Source organism: Myotis nattereri (genome assembly GCF_964212035.1).
Source record: "Myotis nattereri genome assembly, chromosome: X".
Taxonomy (NCBI): Eukaryota; Metazoa; Chordata; class Mammalia; order Chiroptera; family Vespertilionidae; genus Myotis; species Myotis nattereri.
The window spans coordinates 44,170,673-44,192,657 of NC_138078.1; the positions used below are offsets into that span (position 1 = coordinate 44,170,673).

Sequence of the window (21,985 nt, forward strand, 5' to 3'; positions counted from 1 at the left end):
AAAGTGGACATATAGAAGGCCAGGAGACATATGAAAACATGCCCAAAGTCACTAATCATCCGAGAGATGCAAATCAAAATGACAATGAGGTACCATCTCACACCTGTCAGAATGGCTATCATCAACAAATCAACAAACAAGTGCTGGAGAGGATGCGGAGAAAAAGGAACACTCATGCAAACTGGTGCAGCCACTGCGGAAAACAGTATGGAGTTTCCTCAAAAAATTAAAAATGGAACTCCCATTTGACCCAGTAATCCCACTTCTAGGAATGTCACATATCAGAAAGGATATATGCACCCCTATGTTCATAGAAGCACAATTTACAATAGCTAAGATTTGGAAACAGCCTAAGTGCCCATCAGCAGATGAGTGGATTAAAAAGTTGTGGTACATCTACACAATGGAATAAATACTATGCTGTAAAAAAGAAGGAACTCCTACCATTTGCAACAGCATGAATGGATCTGGAGAGCATTATGCTAAGTGAAATAAGCCAGTCAGAGAAAGATAAAAATCACACAATCTCACTCATTGGTGGAATATAATGAACATAAACTGATGAACAAAAACTGATCCAGAGACAGAGAAGCATCGAACATACTGTCAAACCTCAGAGGGAAGGCAGGGGAGGGGGGATGAGATCAACCAAAGGACTCGTATGCATGCACATAAGCATAACCAATGGACATAGGCACTAGGGTGGTGAGAGCATGTGATTGGGGGTGGGCTGGGGAGAGGTGAATGAAGAAAAAAGGAGACATATGTACTACTTTAAACAAAAAAGCATTTTTTTAAAGCTGCGAGACATTTACACAATGGAATACTATGCATCTGTAAGAAGAGGGATTTCTTACACTTTGGGACAGCATGGATGGACCTGGAAAATATTATGCTAAGAGAAATAAGCCAATCTGAGAAAGACAAATATAACATGATCTCACTTATTTGTAGAATCTAATGAGCAGAATGAATTTACCAACAAAAAAGACCCGAAGCATGGAGGCATGGGACAGACTGACATACCTCATTGTGGGGTTGGGGGATGAGAAAAGATAAACCAAAGAACTTATATACTTACTAGAGGCCTGGTGCATGGCAGGGTTCCTCGGCCTGGCCTGCAGGGATCAGGCCGATACCATCTCTCAGATGTCCCCTGAGGGGTCCCGGAATGCGAAAGGGCAGTTCTCAGGTGATGCACCCTGGAATCGGGCTCCCTCCTTTCTGGTTCCGGGTGCATCACCTGAGAACCACAGCTGCCAAGTCTCCACAGCTCAACAGCTCCTGCATTGAGCTTCTGCCCCCTGGTGGTCAGTGTGTGTCATAGTGACCAGTCATTCCCAGTTGTTCAGCTGTTAGGGTCAGTTTGCATATTACCCTTTTATTATATAGGATAGGGGCCTGGTGCATGGGTGGGGGCCGGCTGATTTGCCCTGAAGGGTGTCCCGGATCAGGGTGGGGGTCTTGCTGGGTTGCCTGGCCAGCCTGGGTGAGCGGCTGATGGCTGCGTGTAGCTGGTCACACCCCCTTCAGGGTGGGGTCCCCACTGGGGTGCCTGGCCAGCCTGGGTGAGGGGCTGATGGCTGTTTGCAGGCTGGTCACACCCCCTTCAGGGTGGGGGTCCACACTGGGGTGCCTGGCCAGCCTGGGTGAGGAGCTGGTGGCTGTTTGCAGGCTGGTCACACCCCCTTCAGGGTTGGGGGTCCCCACTGGGGTGCCTGGCCAGTCTGGGTGAGGGGCTGAGGGCCGTTTTCAGGCTGGCCAAGACCCCCAGCGACGGAAGCTCCCAGCCTCTCCTTTTTTTCTTTTTTTTTTTATTCTGGGATTTATTTACCTTCTATAATTGAAACTTTGTAGCCTTGAGAGGAGCTCAGAGCCGGCCAGGAAGGGCGGGAGGGAGGGCTCCTGCTCACTCCAGCTCTGTGGCCACGGCCAGCTTAAAGCAGGTATCTGGGGGTTTATTTACCTTCTATAATTGAAACTTTGTTGCTTTGAGTGAAGCTCAGAGCCCAACATGGCAAGCAGGAAGCTTGGCTTCCTCCATCATTGGGGCAACCAAGCCTCCTGCTTGCTCCAGCTCCGTGGCTGCCAGCCGCCATCTTGGTTGGGTTAATTTGCATATAGTCGCTCTGATTGGCTGGTGGGCGTGGCTTAAGGTGTAGCAAAGGTATGGTCAATTTGCATGTCTGTCTTTTATTAGTGTAGATAGTCACAGGTCATTGACATGGGCAATAGGATAGTGTAGACATGGCAGGATAGGTAGGGGCTGAGAGGAGAGTAAATGGGAGTGGGTAGGGGGAATACTTGTAATACTATCAACAATAAAAATTTTACTTATCGTAAAAAAAAAAAAATACAGCTAGATGCCCAGACCACACACCACAGAACTGTCTGAGCTGGGAAAAAACGAAGTAGGGAAAAAGCAAGCTAGAGCTCACCAGGTGGAAGGCAGGGGCAAGCAGGAGGAAGAGAATTCAGGTTCGTTCATTCGTTCAGCAAATATTTAATGAACCTACTATATGCCAGGCACTGTTCTGGGCATCTGCGATGAAGGAATAAGGTACATGTATAATCCCTTGCCTCATGAAGTTTCCCATCTTGTACGGGAGGCTAACAACTTATCTTATATAATAAAGAGGTAATATGCAAATTGATCATCACTCCAACACACAAGATGGCTGCCACAAGATGGCCAGCAGGGGAGGGCAGTTGGGGGCAACCAGGCCAGCAGGGGAGAGCAATTGGGAGGGACCAGGCCTGCAAGGGAGGGCAGTTGGGGGTGACCGCGACTGCAGGGGATGATAGTTAGGGGTGACCGGGCCAGCAGGGGAGGGAGGGCAGTTAGGGGTACCAGGCTGGTAGGGGCGGGCAGTTGGGGGTGACCAGGCCTGCAGGGGAGGACAGTTAAGGGTGAGCAGGCCTGCAGGGGAGTGGTTAGGGGGTGATTAGGCTGGCAGGCAGAAGTGGTTAGGGGCAATCAGGCAGGCGAGTGGTTGGGAGCCAGCAGTCCTGGATTGTGAGAGGGATGTCTGACTGCCCATTTAGGCCCGATCCCACCGGGCAGTCAGAGATCCCTCAAGGGTTCCCAGATTAGAGAGGGTGCAGGCTGGGCTGAGGGACACACACACACAACCCCCATGCACAAATTTCGTGCACTGGGTCTCTAGTATATATATATATATATATATAACTGATGTCAGGCCATAAATAGGTAAAACTGGTGCAAAGATCCCAAGGCCAGAAGGTTCTTGGTATGTTTTAGAAGTAGCAAGAAAGCCAACATGGCCAAAATAGTGTACAGGAAATAACGGGTGAGAGGATGTGTAAGGACTAGAACTGTAGGTTCATAGAGGCCACAGAAAAAAGTTTGGATTTCATCCTGGATATAATTGGGAGTTTGAAGATGTTAGAGGTTTTGAAGTAGGACAGTAACATAACCTGATCTGCATTTTAAAATGTTTCTATTTGGAAACATACCAAGCGTCCATCAGCAGATGAATGGATGAAAAAAAGCTGTAGTACATCTACACAATGGAATATTACATGGCAGTAAAAAAGAAGGAACTCTTACCATTTGCAACAGCATGGATGGACCTGGAGAGCAAAGTGTTAACTGAAATAAGCCAGTCAGATAAAGATAAGTATTTCTATACACAAATAACAAACTCTCAGAAAGAGAAACTAAAAAGCAGTCACATTTACCATTGCAACAACAACAACGAAAGATATCTTTGAATAAACTTAACCACAGAGGTAATTCAGAAAACTACAGGACACTGAAAAAATAGAAGAAGATACAAACAAATGGAAGAATATACCTTGTTAATGGATTAGAAGAATTAACATAATCAAAATGTCCATACTACACAAAGCGATCTACAATTCAATGCAATTCCTATTAAAATACCAACAGTATATTGCACAAATCTAGAACAAATACTCCAAAAATTTATATGGAACCAAAAATGACCCCAAATAGTCGCAACAATCTTGAGAAAGAAGAACAAAATAGGAGGGATCACAGTATGGATATTGAACAATACTATAAACCCACTGTAACCAAAACAGCCTGATACTGGCACAAGAACAACCATATAGATCAGGGGAACAGACCAGAGAACCCATAAATCAACCCGAGACATTATGCTCAATTAATATTTGACAAAGGAGGCAAAATTATACAATGCAGTAAAGACAGTCTCTTCAATAAATGGTGTTGGGAAACCGGGACAGGTACATGTAAAAAATGAAACTAGACCACCAACTTACACCATACACAACATTACACTGAAAATGGATAAAAGATAAAAGACTTAAACATAAGATGTGAAACCATAAAAACCCTAGAAGAAACCACAGGCAGCAAAATCTCAGAAATCTCTTGTAGCAATATGATTGCTAATACATTATCTAGGGAAGCGGCTCTCAACCTGTGGGTCGCAACCCCATTGGCGGTCGAACGACCCTTTCACAGGGGTCGCCTAAGACCATCCTGCATATCAGATATTTACATTACCATTCATAACAGTAGCAACATTACAGTTATGAAGTAGCAATGAAAATAATCTTATGGTTGGGTCACAACATGAGGAACTGTATTTAAAGGGCCAGAAGGTTGAGAACCACTGATCTAGGGCAAGGAAAACGAAGGAAAAATAAACAAATGGGACTGCATCAAAATAAAAAGGTTCTGAACAAAGTAAACCATCAACAAAATGGAAAAGTAGCCCATTCTATGGGATAAAATATTTGACAATGATATATTTGATAAGTGGTTAATTTCCAAAATGTATAAAGAACTCATACAACTTAACAAGAGGAAGACAAACAACCCAATTAAAAAATGGGGAAAGGACCTAAATAGACACTTTTCTAGAGGACTTAGAGATGGCCAAGAGATATATGAAAAATGCTCAAAGTCACTAATCATCCAAAAAATGCAAATTAAAACTACAATGAGGGATCACCTCACACCTTCCAGAACAACTACCATCAACAAGTCAATAAACAACAAGGGCTGGGGAAGATGTGGAAAAAAAAGAACCCTAGTACGCTGCTAGTGGGATGCAGACTGGTACAAAAACTGGGTTTTCACCAGATAATTAAAAATGGAATGTCTGTTTCACCCAGTGATCCCACTTCTAGGAATATATCCTAAGAAACCCAAAACACCAATCAGAAAGAATATATGCAGCCCTATCTTCATAGGAGCGCAATTTACAATAGCTAAGATCTGGAAACAGCCCAAGTGCCCATCAATAGATGAGTGAATAAAAAATTGTGGTTCATTTATATAATGGAATACTACGCAGCTGTAAAAACGAAAGATCTCCTACCCTTAGAGACAGCATGGAAGGACCTGTAAAGTATTATGCTAAGCAAAATAAGCTAGTCAGAGTAAGACAAGAATCACATGATCTCACTCATATGTGGAATCTAATGGACAAAATAACTTGATGAACAAAATGGATTCAGAGACATAGAAGCATGGAACAGACTGACAAATCTTAGAGGGACGGATGGGTGGGAAGAAAATAACCAAGGAACATATACATGTATATGCATAAACCATGAATACAGGCAAAGGGGCTGTAGGTTGGAAGGGGTCAATGGGGAAAAATGGGGACATCTGTAATACCTTAAACAATAAAGGTAAATTTAAAAATATATAGAATTTTCTTTTGTTTTTCAATTACAGTTGACACACAATATTATATTTGTGTCTGGTGTACAATATAGTGATTAGATATTTATATAACTTATAAAGTGATCACCCCAATACGTCTAGTACCCATCTGACTCCATATATAGTTATTACAATATTAGAGGCCCAATGCATAAAATTCGGGAACGGGGGTATGAGGGTTCCCTTAGTCCGGCCTGCTCCCTCCTGCAATCCAGGACCCCATGGGGGATGTCCTAAACTGGCAGATGGACATCCCTCTCGAATCCAGGACCCCTCGCTCCTAACGGCCCGCCTGCTTGTTCCTTACCACTTGCCTGCTCACTCCTTACCGCTTGGCTCGGCGCTCCTTAGCGCTGATGCAGAGGCTGGAGAGGCTCCTGCCCTGCAGCTGCGCTTACCAGCTGTGAGCCCGGCTTCTGGCTGAGCAGCGCTCCCTCTGTGGGAGTGCACTGACCACCAGGGGGCAGCTACTGCGTTGAGTGTCTGCCACCATAACAGCAGTTCTGGTGGTCCCACCATAACAGTTGCTGGGCTTTTATATAGATAGACTAGAGGCCTGGTGCACGAAATTTGTGCACAGGGGGTGGATCCCCTCAGCCCAGCCTGCACCCTCTCCAATCCGGGACCCCTTGGGGGATTTCCAACTGTCAGAGATCGGGCCTAAATCAGCATGGACATCCCTCTCACAATCCTGGACCACTGGCTCCTAATCACTCACCTGCCTGCCTGCCTGGTTGCCCCTAACTACCCTCCCCTGCTGGCCTGATTGCCCCTCACTGCCTCTGCATGCCAGCCTGATAGCTCTTAACTGCCCCCCAACCAGTCTGGTTGCTCCTAACTGTCCCCTGGCAGCTGGTCACCCCTAACTGCCCCCCCCCCGACAGCCTGGTCACCCCCAACTGCCCCCTCACTGGCCTAGTCGCCCACAATAGCCACCATCTGCTGGCCTCGTCACCCCTAACTGGCCCCCCTGACAGCCTAATCATCCCCAACTGCCCCCCCCCGCCTGCCTAGTTGCCCCAAACTGCAACCCCCCTGCTGGCCTGGTCGCCTCACGCAGTCTGCTTGTTCAGTCATTTGGTCGTCCCTCACTAACCCTGCTGCTGGCCTGGTCATAGGCAGCCATCTTGAGAGGGCGTGAGGGTTAATTTGCATATTACCTCTTTATTATATAGGATTACATTTGGTTATTATTTAATTCTTTACTATTTAAAGTAGTACATATGTTTCCTTTTTCCCCATTCACCTCTCCCTGGTTGTTCCCACCCCCCAGCACATGCCCTTACCCCCATAATGTGTCCATGAGTTATACTTATATGCATTCATACAAGTCCTTTGATTGATCTCTCACCCTGCCCCCCTTCCCTCTGAGGTTGGATGGTCTGTTCAATGCTTCTATGTCTCTGAATCTATTTTAGTTCATCAATTTATGTTGTTCATTGTATTCCACAAATGAGTGAGATCATATAATATTTATCTTTCTCTGACTGGTTTATTTTGCTTGGCATAATGCTCTCCAGGTCCATCCATGCTGTTGCAAATGGTAAGAGTTCCTTCTTTTTTACAGCAGCGTAGTATTCCATTGTGTAGATGTACTACAACTTTTTAATCCACTCATCTGTTTATGGGCACTTAAGATTTAGAAACATCTAAATCTTAGCAATTGTAAGTGGTGCTCTTATGAACATAGGGGTGCATATATCCTTTCTCATTGGTGTTTCTGATTTCTTGGGATATACTAGTACTAGTATTCCTAGAAGTGGATTACTGTGTCAAATGGGAGTTCCATTTTTAATATTTTGAGAAAACTCCATACTGTTTTCCACAGTGGCTGCACCAGTCTGCATTCCCACCAGCAGTGCACAAGGGTTCCTTTTTCTCCACATCCTCTCCAGCACTTGTTGTTTGTTGGTTTGTTGATGATAGCCATTCTGACATGTGTGAGATGGTACCTCATTGTCATTTTGATTTGCATCTCTCGGATGATTAGTGACTTTGAGTGTGTTTTCATATGTCTCTTGGCCTTCTGTATGTCCTCTTTCATAAAGGGTCTATTTATGTCCTTTGCCCATTTTTTTTATTGGATTGTTTATCTTCTTTTAGTTAAGTTGTATGAGTTGCCTATAAATTTTGGAGATCAAACCTTTATCAAAGTTAACATTGGCAAATATGTTCTCCCATGCAGTGGGCTTTCTTGTTGTTTTGTTGATGGTTTGTTTTGCTGTGCAGAAGCTTTTTGTTTTGATGTAGTCCCATTTCTTAATTTTCTCCTTAGTCTCCATTGCCCTAGGAACTGTATCAGTAAAGATATTGCTACGATATATGTCTGATATTTTGCTGCCCATGGATTCTTCTAAGATTTTAATGGCTTCCCATCTTATATTTAAGTCCTTTATCCATTTTGAGTTTATTTTTGTGTATGGTGTAAGTAGGTGGGCTAGTTTCATTTTTTTGAATGCATCTGTCCAATTTTCCAAACACCATTTATTGAAGAGACTATCTTGAGTTATTACAATATCATTGACTATACTAGAGGCCCGGTGCACAAAAATTTGTGCACTGGGGGGGGGGGTGGAGGGGGGTCCCCTCAGCCCGGCCTGTGCCCTCTCGCAGTCTGGGACCTCTCGGGAGATAACGACCTGCTGGCTTAGGCCTGCTCCCGAGTGGCAGAAGGCAGGCCCAATCCCTAGGTGCAGTCCCTGGTCAGGCTCAGAGCAGGGCCGATTGGGGAGTTGGAGCGCCACCCCCTGTCATGCACAGAGCTGCAGGGCGATCAGGGGTTTGGTCGCTGCCCCCTGTCACGCTGATCCCGGGGCCAGGACCCCTCTCGCTCCAATGATCCCGGGCTGGGAGGCCTCTCGGCTCCGCTGATCCCGGGGTCCTGAGGCCTCGCGGCTCTGCTGATCCCGGGCCGGGAGGCCTCTCGGCTCCGCTGCTCCGGGGTCCGGGAGGCCTCTCGGCTCTGCTGCTCCGGAGGCCGGGAGGCCTCTCGGCTCTGCTGCTCCGGGGGCCGGGAGGCCTCTCGGCTCCACTGATAACCGGGGCCGGGAGGCCTCTCGGCTCCCCTGATCCCGGGGTCCTGAGGCCTCTCGGCTCCGCTGATCCTGGGGCCGGGAGGTCTCTCGGCTCCGCTGATAACCGGGGCCGGGAGGCCTCTCGGCTCCGCTGATCCCGGGGTCCTGAGGCCTCGCGGCTCAGCTGATCCCGGGCCGGGAGGCCTCTCGGCTCCGCTGATCCCAGGGGCCGGGAGGCCTCTCAGCTCCGCTGATAACCTGGACAGGGAGGCCTCTCGGCTCCGCTGATCCCGGGGTCCTGAGGCCTCACGGCTCAGCTGATCCCGGGCCGGGAGGCCTCTCGGCTCCGCTGCTCCGGGGGCCGGGAGGCCTCTCGGCTCTGCTGCTCCGGAGGCCGGGAGGCCTCTCGGCTCTGCTGCTCCGGGGGCCGGGAGGCCTCTCGGCTCCACTGATCCTGGGGCCGGGAGGTCTCTCGGCTCCGCTGATAACCGGGGCCAGGAGGCCTCTCGGCTCCGCTGATCCCGGGGTCCTGAGGCCTCGCGGCTCAGCTGATCCCGGGCCGGGAGGCCTCTCGGCTCCGCTGATAACCGGGGCCGGGACGCCTCTCGGCTCCGCTGATCCCGGGGTCCTGAGGCCTCACGGCTCAGCTGATCCCGGGCCGGGAGGCCTCTCGGCTCCCCTGATCCCGGGGTCCTGAGGCCTCTCGGCTCCGCTGATCCTGGGGCCGGGACGCCTCTCGGCTCTGCTGATCCCGGGGTCCTGAGGCCTCGTGGCTCCGCTGATCCCGGGGTCCGGAGGCCTCTTGGTTCCGCTGATCCCGGGGTCCTGAGGCCTCGCGGCTCTGCTGATCCCGGGCCAGGAGGCCTGTCTGCTCCACTGTTCCTGGGGCCCTGAGGCCTCTCTGCCCTGCCACTTCAGGGCTGTTTGGCTTCGCTCAGCTTGGAGCCTGAGTATGCAAATTAACCGCCATCTTTTAGCTTCTATAATTGAAACATTGTATCTTTTGGAGTTGTTGCTTCAGGAGCTCAGAGCCCCCCAGCTGCAGACGGGGAACCTTGGCTTCCTCATGCTGGGGCAAGCAAGCCTCCCTGTTCGCATCAGCTGCCTGGCTGCCGGCTGCCATCTTGGCTGCCAGTTAATTTGCATATCTCGCTGATTAGCCAATGGGAAGGGTAGCGGTCGTACGCCAATTACCATGTTTCTCTTTTATTAATGTAGACTAGTGGCCCAGTGAATGAAATTTGTGCACGGGGGAGGGGTGTTCCTCAGCCTGGCCTGCACCCTCTCCAATCTGGGACCCCTCGAAGGATGTCCTACTGCCGGTTTACAGGGATTGAGCCTAAACCAGCAGTCGGACATCCCTCTCACAATCCGGAACTGCTGGCTCCTAACTGCTCACCTGCCTACCTGCCTGCCTGCCTGCCTGCCTGTCTGCTTGCTCCTAACCATTCTGCCTGCTGGCCTGCTCGCCCCCAACTGCCCCCCGCCACCGGCCTGCTTGTCCCCAAATGCCCCTCCGCCAGCCTGATCACCCCCAACCGACCCCCGTGCCAGTGTCCTTGCCCCCAACTGCCCCCCCTGCTGGCCTGCTCACTCCAACCTGCCCCCCTCGCTGTCCTGATCACCTCCAACTGACCCCCACTGCTGGCCTGCTTGCCCCCAACTGCCCCCCGCCACCAGCTTGCTTGTCCCCAAGTGCCCCCCCCACCAGTCTGATCACCTCCAACTGCCCCCTGTGCCAGTGAGCTTGCCCCTAACTGCCTCCCCTGCCAAACTGCTCACCCCAACTGTCCCCCACTGCTGGCCTGCTCGGCCCCAGCCACCACCCTGCTGGCCTGCTCACTCCAAACTGCCCCCCCCACTGTCCTGATCACCTCCAACTGACCCCCACTGACGGCCTGCTTGCCCCCAACTAGCCCCCCTGCTGGTCTGCTTATCCCCAATGGCCCTGCCCCCCACCAGCCTGATCACCCACAACTGCCCTTACCTCTTGGCCTCTAACCGCCTCTACCTCGGCCCCGCCACAATGGCTTTGTCCAGAAGAATATCCGGAAGGTCTCCTGGAAGGTCTCCCAGTCTATTTAGCATATTAGCCTTTTCTTAGTATAGATGGAGGCCTGGTGCATAGGTGGGGGCCGGCTGGCTTGCCCTGAAGGGTGTCACGGATCAGGGTGGGGTTCCCTTTGGGCATGGGGCAGCCTAGGTGAGGGGCCTGTGGTAGTTTGCAGGCGAATCACACGCCCATGGGGTGAGGGTCCCCACTGGGGGTGTGTGGCCAGCCTGTGTAAGGGGCTGATGGCTGTTTGCAGGCTGGCCACAGCCCCTTCAGGGTGGGGGGTCCCCACTGGGGTAACTGGCCAGCCTGGGTGAGGGGTTGATGGCTGTTTGAAGGCTGGCCAAGCCCCCCAGTGGGGACCCTCACCCCATGAGGTTGTGGACAGACTGGGTGAGGGGCTGAGGGCTGTTTTCAGGCTGGCCACACCCCCTTCAGAGCAGGGGTCCCTGATGGGGTGCCTGGCCAGCTTGGGTGAGGGGCTGATGGCTCTTTGCAGGCTGGCCACGGCCCCCCGGCGACCCAAGCTCCCAGCCCCTCCTTGTTTTCTTTTTTTTTTTTTTATCAGCGCTTCCTTGAGCAGAGGGAAGCAGGTATCTGGGATTTATTTATCTTCTATAATTGAAACTTTGTAGACTTGAGTGGAGGCTAGGGCTGGCCAGGGCAGCGGTAAGCTTGGCTTCCTCCATCACCAGGGGCAACCCAACTTCCTGCTCACTTCAGCTCCGTGGCCACCACCATCTTGGTTGGCTTAATTTGCATACTCACTCCTGATTGGCTGGTGGGCGTGGCTTGTGGGTATAGCAGAGTGACACCAATTTGCATGTTTCTCTTTTATTAGTGTAGATTTTCCTTTTTATTTATTTGTTTGTTTTAAATTAAATCTTTATGGTTCAGATTATTACAGTTGTTCCTCTTTTTTCCCCCCATAGCTCCCCTCCAACTGGTTCACACCCCACCCTCCACCCTCACCACTCCCCCCCACTGTCCTCATCCATAGGTGCATGATTATTGTCCAGTCTCTTCCCGCATCCCCCACACCATTTCCCCCCCCCCAAGAATAGTCAGTCCACTCCCTTCCTATGCCCCTGATTCTATTATAATCACCAGTTTATTCTGTTCATCAGATTATTTATTCACTTGATTTTTAGATTCACTTGTTGACAGATGTGTATTTGTTGTTCATAATTTGTATCTTTACCTTTGTCTTCTTCTTACTCTTCTTAAAGGATACCTTTCAGCATTTCATATAATACTGGTTTGGTGGTGATGAACTTCTTTAGCTTTTTCTTATCTGTGAAGCTCTTTATCTGACCTTCAATTCTGAATGACAGCTTTGCTGGATAAAGTAATCTTGGTTGTAGGTTCTTGGCATTCATCACTTTGAATATTTCTTGCCACTCCCTTCTGGCCTGCAAAGTTTCTGATGAGAAATCAGCTGACAGTCGGATGGGTACTCCCTTGTAGGTAACTGACTGTCTTTCTCTTGCTGCTTTTAAGATTCTCGCTTTGTCTTTTGCTCTTGGCATTTTAATTATGATGTGTCTTGGTGTGGTCCTCTTTGGATTCCTTTTGTTTGGGGTTCTCTGTGCTTCCTGGACTTGTAAGTCTATTTCCTTCACCAGGTAGGGGAAGTTTTCTGTCATTATTTCTTCAAATAGGTTTTCAATATCTTGCTCTCTCTCATCTTCTGGCACCCCTATAATTCAGATGTTGGTGCGCTTGAAGCTGTCCCAGAGGCTCCTTCCACTATCTTAGTATTTTTGGACTCTTTTTTCATTTTTCTTTTCTGGTTGGGTGTTTTTTGCTTATTCGTATTTCAAATCTTTGATTTGATTCTTGCGATCCTCTAGTCTGCTGTTGGGAGTCTGTACAATATCCTTTATTTCAGTCAGTGTATGCTTAATTTCTAGTTGGTCCTTTATCACAACCTTGAGGGTCTCACTAGAGTTCTTGAGGGTCTCATTAAGTTTATCGGCGGTTTCTAGAAAATTATTGAAAAACCTTAAAAGTGTGGTTTTGAACTCTATATCCAGTAGTTTGAATTCCTCCATTTCTGTCATTTGTGTCCTGTTTCTTTGTCTCGACATTTTTTATACTTCCCTGTGTTGGTAGAGTGGCTTTGTGTGTCCTATAGGGCCCAGTGGGTCAGCCTCCCCAATTACCTGAGGTGGACACTCTTGGTGCACCCCTTTGTGAGCTTTGTGCACAGTCTTGTTGTAGTTAAGCCTTGATTGTTGTAGGTATCACTGGGAGGAATTGACCTCCAGGCCAATTGGCTGTGAGAATCAGCTGTGTCTACAGTGGGAGAACTTCTGTGCTGAAGACACCCTTATGAGGCAAGACTTGCTTCAGTGGGGCTTTGGTGCTCACTGAGTCTGCCCCCTGAGTGTGTCCCTTATGGATCTGAGGAGTTGTAATCTGGATGATCCCACTATGACCACTGGGTACACTGGCTCTTGGATCTAAGGAGGTGCTAATTTAGCCTCTGCCTGAGGCTACCTAGCAGGAGCTACGAAGAAATCTGCAGATTCCCCTTTCTTGTTTGGGGTTTGGAGGTGCCCAAATGAGGCCCAGCTGTGAAGTAATGCAAGCTGCTGTGGGGCCTTGGGCCCTCTCTTGGAAATTCTGGGTCTGTCTGGCCCACCTGCAGTTTGTCAGGTAATTTTAGATTGCAAAGGGTCAGCCCATTCATATGCAAAAGCATCTGCTGCAGCTTGGGTGGGGCAGGGTCTCAGGGGATCAACAGGGCGGAGCAAGCAGCTATGTCTGATCCTTAGCCCTGCCCTAAGGGGCCCCGCATCTCAGTGTCCCGGTAATCACTGAAAGCACCTCCAAGAGAAAGCAGTCCTCCAGTTCCGAGTTCTGCCCACTGCCAGACCATCCAGTCTCTCCCTGCACGAGTCCGGGTCCCCAGAGACTTCCCAGAACTGGAGTTCAGAGCAGTCAGGGGCTTGTGACTCCCTCCCGATTCAAAAAGACAGCCGCGTCCTCAGTCACCAGCCCTTGCCGCGTGTGCCTACGTACCTCTGCACTCCACCTCCACAGCTCCTCTGAGTCTCAGTGTGCTTTTCTCTTTCCTTCTAGTTGCAGAATTTCCACTCAGCCAGCCTTCCTGTAGTTCTGGATGATGTCCATTTTGTCTTTTAGTTGTATTTTTGAATTTGTTGTGGGAGGCAGCAATTTCCGGTGTTTACCTATGCCGCCATCTTGGTTTCTTATTATTAGTGTAGATTTTCTATTCTGAACATTACACCCCACAATTATTTTTATAACTGCTTATTTGCACTTCTTAATCCCTTCACCTTTTACAACCATCCTCCATACCCTCCTCTCATCTGGCAACCTTCAATTTATTTTCTCCATCTATGAGTTTGTTTCTGTTTTGTTTGTTCATTTATTTTGTTTTTTAGATACCACATATAAATAAAATCATATGGTATTTGTCTTTTCTCTTTCTGACCTATGTCACTTGGCGTAATACACTCTGTGGCCATCCATGTTGATGGAAATGGTAAGATTTCATTCTTTTTTATGACTGACTTTTTAATTTTATTATATATAGATATAGATATAGATATAGATATGTACCACATCTTCTTTATCCATTCATCTATTGATAGACACTTAGGTATATATATATATATATATCTTGGCTATTGTAAATAATGCTGTAAGGAACATAGAGAGGGATGCACTTATCTCTTCAAATTAGCATTTTGTGTTTCTTCAGATAAATACCCAGAAGGGGGATTGCTGGGTCATATGGTAATTCAATTTTTGAAGAAAACTCCACACTGTTTTCCATAGTGTCTGCACCATTTGCATTCCCACCAATTGTGCACAAGGGTTCCCCTTTCTCCACACCCTCATCAGTACTTGTTGTTTGTTGGTTTATTGATGATAGCCATTCTGACAAGTGTGAGCTAATATCTCACGGTGATTTCAATTTGCATTTCTCTTATGATTAGTGATGTTGAGCATAATTTCATATGTTTATTGGCCATCTATATGTCCTCTCTGGAAAAATGTCTATTCAGGTCCTCTGCCCACTTTTTAAATTAGATTGTTTTTGGTGTTAAGATACATGAGTTCCTTATATATTTTGGTTAACCCCTTATCAGATGTATCATTAGCTAATATCCACTCCCATTCATTAGGTTGTGTGTTTTCTTTTAAGGAGTTTGGATTTTATTCCAAGTTTAATGAAAGACAGTGCAGTTTTAAGTAGAGGAGTGTTTTATAGTTTTTTAAGCAACAGGTAAAATGTAAGTAGAATATAAAAGCTTTTTCAGCAGATTTAAACCAAAGGAATGTGTCATTTAAAGTTAATTTATAGTGAAAGCTCTAAACATATAAACTCTATTTCCATAGTTACTTTGTTACTATGCGATCACTAAAATAATGAATAGTTCCAAGGTTGGTCATGGTATGCAGATGATTTATAAATGACTTTAGTTCTCCTTCTTTCACTCTCATAAAAACACTAGAGGCCCGGTACATGACATTTGTGCATTGTGGGGGGGATCCCCTCAGCCTGGTCTGCACCCTCTCACTGTCTGGGACCCCTCGGGGGATGTCTGACTGCAGGGATCAGGCCTAAACCGGCAGTTGAACATCCCTCCTACAATCAGAGACCACTGGCTCCTAACCGCACGCCTGCCTGCCTGCCTGATTGTCCGAACCCCTCTGCCTGCCTGCCTGATCACCCCTAACCACTCTGCCTGCCTGCCTGATCACCTCTAACCACTCTGCCTGCCTGCCCGATTACCACTAACCACTCGCCTGCCTGCCTGATTGCCCCTAACCACTCACCTGCCTGCCTGATCACCCCTAACCCATCTGAGTCTGCCTGATCGCCCCTAACTGCCTGCCTGCCTGATTGCCCCTAACCACCTCTGCCTGCCTGCCTGATCTCCCCTAACTGCTCGCCTAACTGCCTGATCGCCCCTAACCACTCTACCTGCCTGCCCGATCGCCCCTAACTGCTCGCTTGCCTGCCTGATCACCCCTAACCGCCTCTGCCTTGGCCCCTGCCACAGCGGTTCTGTCCGGAAGGACGTCTGGAATGACATCTGGAAGGTCGTTTGGCTGTCCAGTCGAATTAGCATATTACACTTTTATTATTCTAGATACCCCTAGTGAAGTACTTGGAGCCAATCTAATCTGACTTTTAAAAAAATGAAAAATATGGCTTCTAGTAACTGTCAGGTGCAAGTCATCAAGGCTACAGCTCTTTAGTACCTTCCTTAAAAGCTCATAAAATACTGCCATTAATTATTTACTTGTACCTCAAAGCAAAGTTCAATCTAAACATTCAAAATCAGGTAAAAAATAGAGAAACTATCAGTTTTCCTTAGAACCCAGGTTTCAGTCATTCAGAAATGTATTTTTTATAATGATTGCAATATTAATACCCCTATGTGCCAGGTACTGTGACAGGCCAGACCTTTCTGCCTCCTTGAGATCCAGACTAGCCCCTGAGACATTACCAGGATATGCCCAATAAATATTATAACACAAGTATGTATAGTTAAAAGAGGCACCTTCCTCCCTCCTAGCTTAAAAGCCAGTAGGAAAATTCACATGAAATACTCAGGGAAACCAAAAACATGTCCATGTTTTAAACAACTTGCAGGTGACAGTTTTGTGGGGGGTTTTTCTGTAGTGGACATTTTGGTTTTGTCCAAATTGAAGGGAAAAGTTCTGAGATTTCTCTGGTCTCAGGGTGATGCCAGACCAGGCTTTCTGGCTAGTTCTGTTTAGTGTGTAGAATCCTTGGCTCAGCCTATATCTTGAATCTGAAGCCAGGCAAATCACTACGCAAACGGCAGTGGCCCAGCCTGAGCACAGCACAATCACGAGAGTTGTCTGTAAAGCTACAGGTGCTCAAGTTCCACCCAAGACTACTAAGAATGGGAAGTAAAAACAGAAAAAAAGACTCCCCAAGCACTTCAGATGCACAGCTTTGGTTAAAAATATTATATTACCTAGTCAGATTACTCAAATCACATTAGGATGCACTCATATTAGAACTGCACAGGATGTTCATCCAGCCTAAGGTTAATTTTCTCCACTCCAGGTGACTAAAATAAAGTCACAAGGCTGAATGTACTCTTTCTTTAGTGCTAGTTCACAGACTGAACTTGCTAAGACTGTTCAATTTTCATCCAAGCTTCAAACTGAGGCCATGGCAACCTCCCTTTGAATAAGTATATAGAAAATATTCAAATATTTGACTGCTCATGAAATAGCTTTACTTGAATGTTCCAGGAGACAAAAGAAAACAACAACAACATAAAACAGGGAGGGAAGCTGATTTTTTAAATATACTGTATTGCCTTAAATATGAGGTCATGACCAATAAGGGAAAAGTGCATCACACTAAGATTTTGCTGGGTTTAGGACAAAAAGGTGGCAGCAGGGGAAGTATGGATGGTTTAATCTACTGCAATAATAGAAACTGGAAATGAAGGAGTCATTTCTCTTGTGTGACCCATGTACAACAACAAATTATCTGACCATTGATGTTTTTAGATTACTGCACTTTCAGTGGGAGAAAAAAACATTTCCTTGAAATGCCACAATATAATCAACATACTATTTTTCAAATATTGCACATTTTTAATCAGTCCCATTTTCTCAATCTTGCCTGCTTTATATAGTTACAACAACATGCATTCCTCCTGGTTCAACCCTATTTCCCCATAGCAAAGTCAATTCAGAAAGCAATCCCTTCACCAGATAGGCACTAAAGATTAAAAAAAAAAAAACACAATAAAAGGAATAACAAGTACTACAATGTCTTCTATTATTAGACAGCCACATCATATGATGTCACATAAAAATAGAGAAGAGTATAAAGCCTCAAGGAAGACAGCATATGATTAAGTGACGGCGCCTTCAATAACTAGACCTAAATAAATATAGTTCCTCTTACCACAGGTACATGACAAAAACCCCTAAAGGGGATGAAACAGGTCTTTCTAGTGTTGGGGGATGCCAATTTTTGAAGATATAAGCAAAAGAGGCCTCTGTTAACAGATTTCATTAACGAAAACAAAACTAAAACACTGTCTGCAGCCTAAGCAACTAAGCAACAATTATCAAAAATCATAGTGCATCGTTCCGTACTGTATCATAGCATGATAAAAATTATCCAGAATCTCTCAGTGTTTTTTTAAAATAACAATGTGCATTGTATGTACAATTTAATTTCTTTTACTATCTCCTGGAAGCTCAAGAAACCAGCACTTATGGATGCAATCAGAACCATGCACAAATCCAAATGTGAAGTCTTGAAATGCCTTAAATGTGCACAGCTCTTCATTCTTTATAACAAATATTCAGACAGTAAAATATCTTCTTTTAGCCTTCCAGGAACTCCGTAAAACACTGCCAACATCCTCATTTTACAAATGATAAAGTTGAAGCACAGAGATGCTAAACATCTTGCCTAAGATCACTATGGATACTAATGTCCCCTTCCAAACTCAGAAAAAAAAAATGTTTCCCTTACACCCAGGTTTACTATACTACCCAGGCTTTTCTAAGTAATGCAGTAAAATCAGGTATTGATAGTGTCATATATGAATGCTGAATATCATGCCCTCTCCAAATTCTACAGCAATGCTTTACTCTTACATTCTCATGTAAAAATCTAATGAAATCTAAGGAACCCTTTGCCATAAAAAAGGCACATGTGCAAAAGTTCATAGCAGTGTTATTCATAATAACCAGAGTGGAAACCACCTAAATGTCCATCACTTGATGAATGGATTAAAAAATTGTTATATATCCATAACATGGAATATCATTCAGCCAAAAAAGGAATGGCGTGCTGACACAACATGAATAAACCTTGAAAACATTATGCTAAACAGGAAAAAAAAAACTAGTCACAAAACACCACATGTTGTATGATTCCACTTGTATGAAATGTCCAGAATAGGCAAATCAATAGAGTCATAAAGTAGTCTAGGGATTCAGGTGGGTTGGGGAGAAATGGGTATTGAATGCTCGTGAGTATGAGGTTTCTTGTCAGAGTGATGAAATTGATTGTGTGATGGCTGCACAGCCATGAATATTCTAAGTCACTGAATTGTACACTTTAAACAGTGTATGATATGGTATGTGAATTATATATCAATAAATATTCTACTTTTAAAAAATCCTTTAAAAATGCACATACATGTAATATTTCCCAGATAATTTTGGAAGGTTTGCTAAAGTCCCTGAGCCCATCTACAGGTGCAGAGGGAGTCAAAACTCAAGGCCAGCAACTCTTGTTCTATAGAACCAAGAATCATCATCCTATTTTATTTGTTTTACAGTTAATTTTATTTCAGTTTACCCCATCTCAACTACCAAGCCTATGCATCCTACATTTTAAGATCATTACTTCACCTATTAAATCACATGACCACAGGTTTTCAATATGGATTCATTAAAAACAAATAGTATAGTTTTATAACTACAATTTTTAAAAGCTTTAGAAAGAACTTTTAGTAATCGAGTATTATTTACAAGACATTGTTGGAATTTAAATATGTAAAAGATACTTTTTTTTGTCCTCAAGGAGCTTAAAATCTAAAAGGTGAGATAAGATCAATACACAAATAACAATATACAAAATAGTAGGTGAATTTTGCATTTAAAAGGTCAGGAAAGATCAGCAGAGGAAGAATGATTAAAGGAAAGCTTCTTGGCAGAGGTGGACATTTAATTCTAGGTTTGACCTAGAAGAATAGATAGGATTTGAACATGCAGAGGAGTAGAAAGACTTTCAGATGAGAGTAGAAGCCTACCTATATGGTAGGCCATCAGAAGCCAAAGAGAACTGCTGAGTTGGGCAGTTACCTAATCAAAGTGGGATATTAATAAGGTTGATTGCTCCGTAATGTGTGGATGCATGTGGAAAAGAAAAAAACTGGATCAGGGAAACAAATTAGGAGCCTATTACAATAGTATTAAGAAAAGATTACTAGTTTGATTTAGGGAGTGATGTCCTGACTCAGTAGTCATTTTAAAAGATCAAAGCATCCACCAAAAAGTTAATTTTTAGACATGCAGTACATACTCATTTAAAGTTCTGCCAATATAGAAGCCAGCTATAGTTCCATCATGGTGCATATGTCCCTTGAGAAACCCCATCTACAACCTAAGTTTTGAGATTTCAAAGTAGCATTTAACATGAAGTTTTTGCTACCTTAGTTTGTGAAATTAGGAAGAGCACCAAAGGCTCCTTTAGGCCCCTTTTCCTCCATTAATTATACAGGAAACAGTCGATATTCTAAAAGTTTACAATAAAACCATCCTTATAAGTACCGCGCGCTAACCGATTGCGCCACTGGAGCTCCAGTTTACAATAAAACAATACTTATGAGTTGGATGACAAGCTTGCACGTGACCAAGTAAACCTCAACTCCAAGACTAAAAGACCTTAGACAAAGTGGTATCTGTAATAGCAAATCCCAAAGGGACAGATGGCCTGTTGAGCACAACAGAATTTCCTTGAAATGGCTTTATTTCTATTGTGAGCCTGAGGTGATTGCAGGTAGAGTATAACCTTAGGTAGTTTTATAGATTTACCACGTAGATAGGCACCGGACAAATAGCATAGGCGCGTTTACCTGCCTGGAACGGATTCTTCATCGCTCAGAAGAGATAAAAAGAAAGCAGGAGGCTACCTACAAGGTTTCCTTCCTCGGGAAACACAAAGCGAGGTCAAACACTGGGACTAGGAAAAAGAGGGTAGGAGTGACCAGAGCCCTTCAAAGAAAAAGCCCTGCCCAGATCTCCACAAGCCAGTTTCCCCAGGCCCAGAAAATTAGCCCTGAGCCCTTTTACTTCTAATTCCCGTCCACCTCCAGATACACCCTCCAACTCCCTCTCCCCTTCAGTTCTTGGCTCACTTGTCCCGGATGATGGTCTGCAGCTCCCGGATCTGCTCATTCATGGGTAGCAGCTTAAGCTGAGCCCCAATCTGCCAGGAGAGTTGGCTGTCCCTTAGGAAGGAGTCGCAGGCCGATGCGTCATAGTTGCCACTGCCATGGTTGTGCTCCTGGCTGAGGCTGGCGCTGATGCAGGCCTGAGGGCTCCCCTCCCCCAATACACTACAATGGGCGTGACTGGTGAGGAGAGTCGGTTTGGCCTTGGAGGTGCTGTTTCCCCCCACATAATCTGGGGTCGGGTCGCCAGGTCGCAGCGCCTCGGGGCTTGGGGTAGAGGCAGAGTTTACTTGTTGGTTGTGACAGGGCATGGAGTCCGGACTCCGTAACTCCGTGGCCATACACCGACCCCGGGCTGTCCCCGCAGCTACCACCCCCTAAGGATAAAGGAGAACGGGGAGAAAGGGTGCGTGCTCACGTGCTCGCCTGATAGCCCCCGCCTCCTAGGAATTTATAGCCTCTTAGCCCTCTCACCCCTAGGACTTCCTCTGGTTCCCTTTGGCCTCGCCCTTTCCCAGCCCCGCCCACCAGATGTACAGACTGCTAGACACTCTATTGGCTTCTCTCCCTGCCACTCTGCAGCAGCACACTGTTTGTTAACCCTTGAGTCACTCCAGTGGTGTGAGTTTCCACATCTAGACAGGCAGATCAGTTGAGGCTAAGGATGCTTAGTTGCAGGGTCTTCTGGGAGCCCCTGGGGATTCTGCATGCAGAACTTTGGGTGAGTTTTAGAGCTAGGAAAAACTAGGAGGGTGATAAAATGATGGCACACACAAGGCCCATGTTTTCAGACTTTGTTTCTTGGCAGAGAGCTTATACTTCAATAACTACATCTTCAGTTAGCTTCTCTATGTGATGGAAAGGACCAAAGTTTTGCCACCCTGAAGCTGCTTTGGGGGATATTGAGTTTAAGCTGTTTATTAAAAAAAATAAGACTCAGAAAGAACCTACCCAAGAAATTCAGAGAACCTGATTCAAGAAGTAGAATTCAGGGTGTTCCCTTTAGCCTAATTTGAATTAAGTATGATAAACAAGAGAGCTTCAGGCAGGGACCTGTTAGCTAGATACCCCCTGTGTCCCAATGTTTCTGAGTTACCTAGCAAGGATGCTTTGCCATATGTATTCTTCTCTTCCTCAGCTACCTGTAAATCCCCCATTTTCATTTCTGAAATCTAATGTCCTGTTCCTCCCCTTTTCTCATTTGTTCAAAATGTCTTATATACCTAATGTTGCCCCACTGTCTTTGAAAATTTTATGGATTTATCTATGTGAATTCCCCATG

General features: G+C 46.0%; 1 protein-coding gene across 2 annotated transcripts in view; it reads right to left on the reverse strand.

Moving 5' to 3' along the window:
• Positions 1-21,233, reverse strand: part of UPRT (uracil phosphoribosyltransferase homolog) — a 78,442-nt gene extending 57,209 nt beyond the window's left edge. Inside the window, exon 1 of one of the 2 annotated variants that reach the window (XM_081080820.1) lies at positions 20,668-21,233. In XM_081080820.1, coding sequence (XP_080936946.1) covers positions 20,668-21,044 — 377 coding nt within the window. In that variant the 5' untranslated portion in view covers positions 21,045-21,233. The remainder of the gene's footprint in view (positions 1-20,667) is intronic. The other variant, XM_081080821.1, reaches the window with a different exon arrangement.
• Positions 21,234-21,985: the final 752 nt, after the last annotated feature.